The following is an 11851-nucleotide window of genomic DNA, read 5'->3' on the forward strand; positions in this document are numbered from 1 at the left end:
GAAGTCCAACTTCTTACACACTAAGGAAATCTAGACAGAACAAAGAACCAACAAAAAACTGTGGGGTGGAGAGGCCCTGCCACATAAAAGTGAATTTAATCTGAGAAGGCTGTTTGATTCAGCTACTCTGCTGGTGAATACCTGGGGAAAAAAAAGCTCTAAGGAGGTGTGGAAAGCCCTTAGTTCCATGTCTTTTGCTTTAAATATATCATGTACACCAGATTTTTTTTTTTAGTTTAAAATCAACCAGATTAGCAAAGCAAAGAAATTCCAGAGTTATATTTGTGGGAGCTGTTGAAGAATCAACCCAAAAATTACTGTTGGGACTTCCTGAGCTTTGTTTCTCTCATGGCAGGTGGGTGGGTACTAAAAACACAATTTGTGGGAGCTGTTGAAGGTAGTCCATGAGGCATCCAAATGCAAAGCTGGGCTGGGGTTCATTCTCTTCTTCTCTGGGTTCTTTGGCAGAAAGGCACCTTCCTCAGCTCCTCATAATATAGTCCATAAGAGAGCGCAAAGGGAACTTGCTAACATGCCAACTGGGACAACCCTGACCCCCAAACTAGCTGTACCATCAGAGTTGCACAAGTCAGTGTAACAGCAGGTAACGGGGCGCGTCATGCCAATCCCATCCACATCAGATGGGATGCAGATGGAGGAGCACATCTTGGTGACGGTTGAGACTCCCACAAAGGGATAAACTACAACAAAGCAAGGAAGAAGGAACAGTTAGGAATGGGAGGAATGAAGGAGAAATCTCTTTGTTCCTGGATGAAACGTTAACTACCTTCACCTCCAAAGTCTTAGTTACAGATTCAAACACAATGGGACCATTTCGTGCCAGGAACATGAGAAACAGTTTCTGTTCAGCGGTTCTAAGCTGAACAGTGCATTACTTCTTCTGTGCCTTGTCTGGATCAGCTGTTTCCCACAAAAGTCCTATTAAACAGTTTGTCTCTTCTTTAACTCTATCCCATATCTCCTTTCTCCATTACAAACAACCAGAGCCTTCCCAGATGAACCAAGCAAAAGAGAAAGCCTCCATCCTAGCAGTGCATTTCTGTATTTGGACAGGTTATGACCTGTAGGATCACCATTCAGACTGCTGATACCTTCCTGAAACCTCCAGAGAACTCAAGGTCATTTATGGTTGCCTCTAGTTGACCAGAAGTTTTCTTTCCCACCTTACTGAGCCTGACTCACCTCTACCAGCCTCCCTACCCCACCCAGCAATCATAAATAGTTCTGTGGTCAGGACAGTACTGTTTAACCCACACCCATTGTGCAAATCATACAGACACTCTGGAGAGTCAGAACTCTCTAGCTCTGTACCTCAGATTCAAGTCCACACATTTCCTCTAACCATTCTCAACGTTGAGCATTAGCTATGACCTAAGTGCTCACTCCTCTGAAACTAGCAGGAGACTGTTCTTTGCCCCATGAAATATCACTTATAAGTTTGGCATTATATAAATACTTTATAATAAAGGTATCATATACCTTTGGTATTATATAAATACCTTATCATAAAGGTATTGCTCCCCACACCAGAGGTCTGTGCTGGAGAAACACAGATTCATGTTAAAATACATGGATAAAGAAGCCTTGCCCTTACCCTCCTCCAGGGAATACATGGTTGTCTTGCACATGGTTTCATTCTCATTGCAGTTCTGGACCTTCGTGCACTTCTCAGCGGATGTAGGTTCATAGCAGGAGTAGCACTGCAAGGTTTCAGCTATAAGGAGGACAAACATGAGACTGGACTTAGTGTAGACCATCAGGTCCTGCCCATGCTCATCCAGAAACCTCTGAAGAAGATCACTCTCCAAAATATTCACACACTACACAGGAATGGGTTGGTAAAATATGAAGATCACTCTCTAAAATATTCATACATTACACATATTCATATTCATACATTACATACATACATACATACATACATACATATTCATACATTACATACATACATTAATGGGTTGGTAAAACATATTTGTTCCAAGGGGAATGAAAAATACATTAGTCTGGGCATCCAAACACAGCCTCAGCTTCAGACCCCTCTATAACAAGTCAGGAAAGACAGAGCTACATGCAGTAGGACCAACAATACAGGAAAATCCTGTCTATAGTAGGCTGCTGAATGTTTGGGTCCTTCTACTCTTGTTTTGTTATCAAGGAGGGTTGGCAAATTGGTTTTTTGTTTTTGTTTGTTTGTTTGTTTGTTTTCCCCTTTTGCAGGTAGGTCTGAAATAGTCCACAAAAGAGTTTAAGGGTAATTTTACTTATTTTTTGGTTCTGCACCCCAGAGCATGCAGTGTATATGTGTTGGGACATCCCAACATTAAATGAAAATAAATGAAGATGATTAAACAAACAGATCAATATTATATTCACAAATATAAGGAGGAAGAGCAGTTTGACCCACCTGCTTCTCCCTTATTGTTGTGGGGTAATTGCATTGCCTAAGACGAGGCTGCCTGTTCTGCACAGTGGCTGGATGCCAGCAAGACAGGCTTAGTGAAACACAACATCTCAGTGTTTGAATTCTTTGAAGATCTTGCCCCAGGTGCCAGCAGCCAGCTAAGACATGCAAAGAGCCAGGAGAAGCCCAACCCTTCAATTGTGCAATTTGCAAGATGTTTTTCTTTTAACCATTATCACAATTAGCTAATAGGCCCTGCTTCACATGTTTATGACAAGCCACTAACCATTCTGCTTGCCAGCCAACCACATCCCCAAGTTGTTTTTATCTTTTATTCCCACAGGACAGCAAACACACTTGTAGCTGATTTACCCCAAATGTTCTTTCTCTTCATCTACTTTTCTCCTTGTCATTACATTAGCAGAGCATCAGAAAGAGATCTGGACACACCGAGAAGTCAGACTTGAGTACGAATTGCAGCAGGGAGAATTTAATCTAGTGTTGACCACTGTTACCTCTCTCCAAAGACGTGGAGCTCTTGGGTAGGAGATTGTCCCTGAGAGAAGAAACTGTCTCCATTAAATTAACTGAGCCATGGCAGCAAGTTAAAAATGACCCTCCCCCCTCTCCTGAGTTTCTGGTTCCATGAGAAGAATGTCTTAAAAGTTGTTTTAAAAAGATGACTCTGGGCACAATAATGGACTGCATGGGGGGATGTTCTGGACTGCTGTGCTCTAGAAATAGACCATTAAAAGGCAGTTTGGTACCCAAGACCCTAAATCCAGTCCAAGATAGCTCACCCTGCCTCATCTCTCACAGTCTCCTAGCTTCCCTTTATCACTTTCCCGTTGGGCTGCAATTAGTTCCTAGACATGCAGAATAACCACATCTTGAGCCCCTCAGTGCTTAAAGTCTTCGGAGCTGGAGAGGTTTCACAGTGAGATACCAAGGAGCCCAGTGCACAATGACATAGTGTTCCCAGAGCATTCCTGACCCTCCCAGAGCACTCCAAGCTGAAGACATCAAGCCAAAATAGTTGACTGGTGTTTTCTATGACCCAGCCCTAGGGTTCCCAGGCAACACAAGCCATTTTTGGACAGGCTGTCCAGAGCACTTTGCTCTCTGCAGGTCTTGATGAGGAACCCAACACTTGATCTTGGTCCTCTCTTCCACTTGCCAGCCAGACACCTGAAGGCATAGCAATGCCTTGAAGGCACAGCAATGCATTTTGGTACCATCACAGGCCAGTAGCCCTACTTACCTTACCTTGATATCATGCAATCCTTTCTGGAAAATCCTTCTCACCCCATTTGTGTGACAGTCCTGGTGAAAATACTTTAAACCCCATTAAAAAAGAAAACTGATTGGCTCATCTCAGCACACCTGAAATAAGCTGTTATAAGAGCAGGCTGAGGCAAGCAAGTCACTTTATGAAAATATACGCTACCTGCAGCTTCACCCTAATTAACAACCCAGAAAGATCCCTTTTATAAGTAGCCCCAGCAATTGGCTTGCTTTTATTCAAAGCTCACTTTGTTATCCTACTTTGTTCACTGTGGACTGATGCTTTGTTTGTGTTAATTCTCTGTCTGACAGTTGTCAAATGCGTCTTTAGAGAGGAAGCTTTGTCATTATTCTCAGATTTCATGATACTCATCCCCTGACAAGTCAAAGCCACAGAATTTGTGTTTATCTTTGAAATAAATAAATAAATAAAATAAATAAAATACAGAGGATTAAATCAAAGGGATGGCAAATAAAAAGATCATTGTCCCCAACATGTGCAAACCTAGTATTTTCATTAACCTTATTCAGACTAGCAGGTTCAAACACAGATGAATATTTTAAATAGTAGCTATACTTATGAGTATCTTTTTTTTTTTTTTTGAGGTTAAAAAAAAATAAAAAAGAAAACACAAAAGTAGTACTTCAGTAGTCATAGTGAACTGGCATCTCACAAAGCAGGGAGGAAACACAATGACTTAAAGACTTTAAGACTTGGGATATAAAAACCCTGTTTTAAACAAGCTCTGGGATATCTGTCTGGCCTATTTGTGAAGAATATATATTAGGGAAGGTAGCAGAACTGCAGTGATCCCTTTTTTTGATTTAAGAGCTTACAAACTTACACACAGACAAGAAGACATGCAATAGCTTAAAAATGAAACCACAGGAATAGAATGAATGGGAACAAATTGCAAATTGCAAGCCTTCTTTAAAAGAGGAAAATATAAAACCTTAAACTATTTCAGTGTAGATATAACATCCTTTTTGGTGAGCTGAAAGAAAAAGAGGACATAAATAAGCAAAAGATGTTGGAATTTCTTAGAGATTTTGCCATCTTCACTTAGATATTGGTAGATCTTCCACCATTCACCTCTAACTACCTTTCTAGGAAATGCCAAAATTACACAGGTCCCATTCATGTCCAGAAGAAAGCTCAGAGATTCTGCAGATGCATCCAGGCTTTCCTCCAGTTTTGCAGAGGATGAAAGAGGAATCTACTATGCCAAATCCACTATGAAGTTTCCAAGATTTGCCCATGTTTGCCTACTAAATCAAAGCATTAATCCTGATGATGTCTACCTAAATGGGATGGGGAAGTGGGCCATGAGCAATTTGGTGGCCCTGGACCACACAGAAGCCTCTGTTCCCAAACTCTTGACAAAGTCTCATTGAGCAGGATGACAAAAAAAGTTTGGTGAGTTAATCCTAGACCAAATTTGTATCCAACCCTGTTGCTTTCCTGTTTCTTGAAGTGTTTTCAGATGACCACTTCCCCTAAGGAGATCTGACAACAAAGTTCCTTTCTTTCCAATCTATCCTCTGTTAATTAAAGGCTTTCCTCTCTGAACTGCTGCCTATTGACAAGCAGACAAGAAACCCCAGAATGAATAAGATATAATGATGAAACATATAGATAGATATATATATACCCTTTCCTAGAGACCAATGATGACTGATCTCTGCAGCAGCAGCTGTGTTGAGCACATAAGGCACCCATTGATCTTGGTACAGCACAAGCTGCCTGAAGCTTTGGACTACCAGTGACCGTGTCCTAATGATAATAGGACAGTCAGTGCATTATACAAAAAAGACACAAAAAGTCATGTTAGAGATAACAGGACAGTCAGTGTATTACACGAAAAAGACACAGAGCTTCTGTGCCAGCCCTTACTCCCCAGACAGCATCCATCTTCTACCCCCCAAAAAAACTCCAAAACCACCTTCTTTCTCCATCCACTTGCCTTCCCTGGCAGAACCCACTCTGCAGACCCAAAGATGGCAGGCAGAAAACATCCTTACATAAAAAGGAAATAAATATGTAAGAAAAAAATCCTGGGTCATTGTCCCAGCCAGGCATTCATAAAACCAGACCCTGCACTGGCTGGATCTGGAGATGTCCAGGGCATGTGAATATCCCAAGAGCAACCACAGCTCTTTACCCTGCATAGGACTTGCCTTGGACATCCAGAAAAAAAAGCAGGTCTGAGCTTGGCATCAGCAATATAAAATCAATTTTTGAGCAAGAAGCTACTCTGGTGGCAGTATGAAAGGATGGGGAGTCTATGCCAGGATGTTCTGACCACCATGCAGTCACCTTCCACCAGTAGAGGCTACACATCACTGCTCATATGGGGCTGATGAGATAAGGGGATTTCCTACTGCCTTGGGAATGCAAACAGCTAATTGCCATACACCCCTCCATGCCTGGCTCCATGGAGCTGGTGATGGAGGGGAAGCAATCGAATTTCCCCACTGGAAATGTAAGGGTAAAGTTTGCATAGCATCCCCAAAGAGAGGGGGTTCATGGGGCTTGTTCTCTACCTCCATGTCCCAGACTGATCCCAATATCAGGTTGCTGTTGTCTGCCCAGCAAGGTGGCAGGTTACCAGTGGGGACAGAAAGGAGGCAGGGAGGGTGGTAGGGGTCACGCTCACTATGGTGACAAACCCCCAGATCTTCCCTCAAAGGAGCAAATTTCCCAAAATACATTCATTTTTTCCAAGGTGGTCTGGCAAAATTTTTCCTGGCTTCATGCAGACTGCATTGTGTTACTAAATGGAGCTGGAAAAATCATCCCTGCAGTACGTGGGTCACCAGCTTTGTGTCCCAGCCTGTCTTTCCCACTTCTGATGGCTGAAGTCTAATGAATTATGTGCGCAACATATAATTAGAGAGACCCGCTACACACACTGCATTAAACAGGCTGGCTGGCTTCAGGGTTAAATATCAAAAGAGGAGAATAAATTAAGAAGAAAAGGGAAAAAAAAAAAAGGATAAGAGTCGGATTGAGCAAGAACACATAAAAAGGGTGGACTGAAATTTGCATTAAAGAAATGATGCAGTATAATCACCTTTCATATTTAACACTTCCTACAGAGCCTGAAATAACTGTCCCAATGAGACCATGATGATCCTGAATGCCCGACAGGATGAAAATATTCCCAAGACAGGTTTTTGCTGAAAATTCCTCAAAGTCGGAGGCACAGGCCCCAGTGGGAACAGAGCACACTGCATCCTTTCAGCCTTCACCTCCCGCAGCAGTTTGGATAAATTGGAGTGGGAACTTACCAAACTCCATGCAAGTGATGGCAACAAGGAGAAGAAGCAGAAGCAGCTTCATCTTGCGTGGGCTCTCGTTGCCTGATCACCAGGCTGCCACCAGTCTTCGCCACTGGCTTTAATGGCACACCTCCTGGTACCTTGCCATGTACCGATTCCGACCCGAGATCCAATTCTACTGGAAAAACAAGTCTGATTGAGCTATAAATGTATTGAATGATCCACAGAGCAAGCCCCACCTCCCGCTATACCGTCATTTCTTTTCATGTTCCTTGGAGAAGAAAATGAGGGTTTACATGGTGGACAATAGCTGAGGTGCTTAAGCTGGATCCTTTGTGCCTAGGCATGATGTGCAAGCCTGGGGGTATTAAATCGTTCCAACACCTCCGCCTTGCCCTGCAGCTTGTTGATATTTCTTATTTTCCTGTAATGTTTAGAGGAACCTGGGTGGTTTCCATACACCTTGAGAAAAAGCATCTGTAGCTGTGAACAGCAAGGTGTTAAATCCCATGTGCTTTTTTTGCTCCATGCTTTTGCTCTCAGCAGAAGCCAGACTGGGATAAGAAGGGGAAAGCTGACTTCCAATCCCTTACTCACTGGAAATAGCACAGTTGAGTTTGGGATAGCGCAATACCTCTCCCAAGGCTGTGAGCAGGGATTAAGAGGGCTGTGGATAGGAGCAAGCTGCCTTCCTTCCTCCTCTCCCTGCCCTTCAGGGGTGTAAGTGGTGAGAGCATACCTGGGAAAGCAGCAGGACCAGGACATGAAAGTCTGGGCTGAGGAATTCCCTCAGGCTTGCTATCCCAAGCCATTCAGGGACCATAGTGCCTGGAGAAGCCACTCTGCTCTAAGCCAACCCTCTCCAAGCATGGTGACAAGCCCATGACTTCTTTCTTTGCCAGATACCATGTCTTTCTCATCCCCAAATCCTACTGCTCCAGGTATCAACCTGCCTTTCCTATGCCAGACCCATGTTAGTGAGTTCTATCTACTACTGCATGTGGTGGGCAAGTTGGACTGTGGGATTGCAAAATACCAGTAAAGAAGAGACTTTCTGTAGTTATCCCAGATGTTCCCCACACACCCAACACACACTTTTAATAAGGAAAGAAAGAAGAGAAAGCTGAAACAAAGATATTCTTAGAGATGCTCCCATCATCTTTGTTATCGGTCACACCACCGGAGGAACTTCACTCAGGGCTAATATCACTAGAGTTCTTGAAATGTTAAAAAATAAATAGTCTTGAGGGTCTTCTCTTCCCAAATAAACAACTCAGCCCTCATCTGTCCAAACCTAAAGCTCCAATGACAGTCTCATAATTTTAGCAAGTCCAGCCTCGGTTACAAGCAACATTTCTGGATGATCTATGCTTTTATGAGTTCAGACATATTGTTTTCACAGCAGCTCCATAATAAAGTCATTATGCTGATTATAAAAGTCTGGTAGTTATTTCCTGCTCTAAATTATCCAGGGAAAGGTATTTCAGTATATTCTTGGTCTAACATTCATCATGTTCAGAGGAGAATTTTATAATCCTATTAAGGAAGGGGAAATACTCTGATCATATTTGCTTTGTTCTTAAGAAAAAAACTAAACATGGAAAGGGGTGTGGTATCTAGTTTCTGGTATTAAGTGGCCTCAGAAAATGTGCACTAGATGATTGGTTTCACATGTGCATCTGAAATCTGATCTTCATTACATTCTACATTTTTGGATGGAAGAATCTTTATAATGCTGAAACCTTGCTTAAATCCTGTGCATTCCTTCTGTTTGGAGGGTTGTTTTGGGGGGTGACAACATACGTCACTTGTTTACGGTTTCAGTTGATCCTATCTGCATCTTTAGGCAGCACCTGAAATGTTTCTTCTTTTACACACACCTTATGCAATTGCTTTGCAGTGTTGGCAAGCAACCAAAGGAATAACGAGAAGTAATAGGAACATCCAAACAACATTTTGTTGAACTCCTTTTCTTCTTTTCTGGGTATTCACAGCGTGTTGTGTTGGGGGTTTTCCATTAATTACAGAGAAGGAAAAGAACAAAAAGGACACAAGCTATATAAATCTGCCTCAACAACTTACAAGATGAATTTGAGAAAAAAAAAAAAAGAAGAAAGAGAAAAAAAAAAAAAGACATTTTCTACTGTGTGTGCTCAAATGCAGACAAGTACAAGAATTCGCTGCATTTTTGAAGCATGTTTTATCATAAATAAAAGAAAAAGGTCAATTGAATTTTTGCTTCCAACCTGATAAACCTGTGCCAAGCCACTTTCCTGTCCTACCTGGTCAGCTGAAACAGTCTCCTGGAGAAGGCATCTTCATCTGGTGGAAGCAGTCCTGCGACACTTGCATCCATACAGGTAATATCCCATAACCTCACCGCTTACTCCAAAAGAGATATCCTCCAAATCCCCTCATCTCCCAGAAGACTTGCTCACATTCCCCAATTACCAGGCTGAGACTTGACAAGATATCCTAAGTTATGCCCTCTTTTCTGTGGCAGAGCTTCAGGGAGCATGGGCTGGATGTGTGTTTGGAGTGCAGGTACTGGTTTCAATTTAGAGCCTTCTTGACTTGATCATGTTAAACCCTCCATTTTCCTGACTCTGTTCATCTCTATCCATATCTGCTAGGAATCCCACAGCTTTCCATAGAGGAAAGACATATGAGCAAAAGCTATGATTGGATTCAAAGGTAGAGGTGGAGGGGTGCTGATATAACAGTGTTGCATGCTAGCACTAAGCTTGTGCTGCACACCTGCAAGTACCTTAAACCTGATAATACTCCTGCAAGATGAGTAAATATTATATCAAGATCAGATATAAGGAAGCTGAGATGCAGAGAGGTTAATTAGGCTTATGGATCAAGGTAGTAGCAACTCCAGAAATAGAGCCGTCATTGTATTCTGCATGCTTTCACCACTAGTTAATGCTTCTTTTTCATGAGTACTCTTCTGCTATTTTTGTGCAGCCCTGATAAGAGGTGCACGAGTTACTGGAAGCAACAGGAGCGAGTGTTGTCCTTAAAACCAGGTTCTTAGAAGTTTGTTCTTAGATCCGACAATGATTTACCGGATGACCTTGGAAAAATAATCTTAGTTTCTTCATCTTTTACATTAAGTTAGGGCACGTTGTAGGGTGAATCATAACCATGACGTAAGCTATGTATTAGAAATCTAAAAGGGAGATTTGTCAAACAATTCATGGTTTTCTCCTAGTAACTTCAAAATAACCTCAGTGATGAAGGTTGGATGGGGACTTGGCCAACCTGATCTAGTGGGTGGCATCCCTAACTATGGCGGGGGCTGGAAATAGATCATCTTTAAGATCCCTCCCAACTCAATCCATTCTATGATTCTATGAAAGCCATTTAAAGAAGCCAGCAGTGAGGATTTGACTAATCTGTGAACCTGCTGGTGTGCAGAGGAATTAAGTTATATGAACTTCACCTCTGATGCATCATCTCCCTCATCCATCTCTTGTGGACACAACTCTGCAGAGATGAGAGCCACATCACACCTAAAAAGAGAGGAACTAAACATCTATCTTTGCCCTCCTCCATTTCCACCTGTGATAAGGAACATCTTTAAAATTTAAAGGGAAACCTGGAAAAGCAAATAAAGATAAATAAATAAATAAACAGTGCCAAGACAGAATCTGGTCTATCCCTATGAATAATGTATCAGGCTCTGCAGTTCTCTTGGAGCCATTTCCACTCAGGCATCACTCATTAGCTCATTAGTCACAGCAGCCTTATTCCTACTAATTGATTTTACTACAAATCCCTACAATGTATGGCAAAAATCCAACACGTTTTGGGCTGGCTTTAAAACCATTATATTGGCACAGCTTTGTGAGACATTTCAGCACTCCCTCAAGCCCATAAAGGTCAGGTAATTCCTGGAACTGAGCTGCTGGAAGGTGCCCTTGGGGAAAGGGCACTGGCCTCCCTGATCTGACCAGCCTTAAGCTCAAAGCACTGTAGTGGACAGAGAGCTGTGGTTTTAATTCCTAGTAACAATCATTCCTCCATAGCCTGGAGCTGCAGTTGAATCCAGAAGTCTAGGCAACTCTCTCCACACTGGTTTTCACCTTGATATTGGACTAGGGCATGGGGGCTGTTGGCTAGTGCAGGACCTGGGGCTGGCAGATCAGATGAGACCCTGGGTCTAAGGGGTTTGCAGCTCTTCCCAAATTCCTACCAGACCTCACTAAATCAATCTCCTCTGCCTCAGCATCAGTGATGTTTTACATAATCACCAGGATATGGAGAGGTAGGGAACAAGATGATTTATTTTTATAAGGAGTCACGTTCTTTGTAATGATTCACCTGCTTTTTTTTTTTTTTTTAAGCCCTTTTTTTTTTTTTTTTTTTTCCTTTGAACTCTATGCAGGGACTTCTTACCCTTAGGTAATTATTTAGATTAATCTATGCCTAGCACTTAATTCTTTCTGGGTGGGACCTTCATGTTTGTCATTTGCCTGGCCAGTGACCTTCATATGGAGATAGGGGTCCTATAGAGGATTTTCCAGTAGTTAATAACTACCGAGGTGTGTTCTCCATCTCTATTCATAATGTGCATTGAAAAGATTAGTCATATCTTTATAGCTAGTGTGAATTTATATTCCTTCCATAACAATTTTTTTTAGTTCCTGCCTTTGTGATTTGTTTGGTTTTTTGTTTGTTTCATTTTTTTTGTTTTGTTTATTTTGCTTTTAAGCCAGTATCTTTTCCCTTCTCAACAACCTTACTCCCCTGACTTAGGGAGTAATCAAGATTATTTGCTCCAACCAGCTTTCAAGGCACTGTTAATGATGCAGGAATGTAAATCACTTGCTCAGATTTTCTGTCACCCAGTTTAAT

At 42.0% G+C, this 11851-nt stretch overlaps 1 protein-coding gene across 1 annotated transcript; it reads right to left on the minus strand.

Moving 5' to 3' along the window:
- Positions 1-489: 489 nt before the first annotated feature.
- On the minus strand, positions 490-7049 carry LOC116485429 (ly6/PLAUR domain-containing protein 2-like). The gene is made up of 3 exons (XM_032180746.1): positions 6998-7049; positions 1616-1735; positions 490-701 (listed from the first exon to the last, which is right to left on the minus strand). Exons 1-3 carry the CDS (start codon positions 7047-7049, stop codon positions 490-492), a joined length of 384 nt encoding a protein of 127 aa, XP_032036637.1.
- Positions 7050-11851: the final 4802 nt, after the last annotated feature.

This window comes from Aythya fuligula, chromosome 2 (genome assembly GCF_009819795.1).
Source record: "Aythya fuligula isolate bAytFul2 chromosome 2, bAytFul2.pri, whole genome shotgun sequence".
Lineage (NCBI taxonomy): Eukaryota > Metazoa > Chordata > Aves > Anseriformes > Anatidae > Aythya > Aythya fuligula.

Coding starts and splice junctions, on each gene's coding strand:
- LOC116485429 (XM_032180746.1), bottom strand. CDS start 7,049: ATGAAGCTGCTTCTGCTTCTTCTCCTTGTTGCCATCACTTGCATGGAG. Junction 1,736..6,997: donor CATCACTTGCATGGAGTTTG/GTAAGTTCCCAC, acceptor TCCTCCTTATAG/CTGAAACCTTGCAGTGCTAC. Junction 702..1,615: donor CATGTATTCCCTGGAGGAGG/GTAAGGGCAAGG, acceptor GCTTTGTTGTAG/TTTATCCCTTTGTGGGAGTC.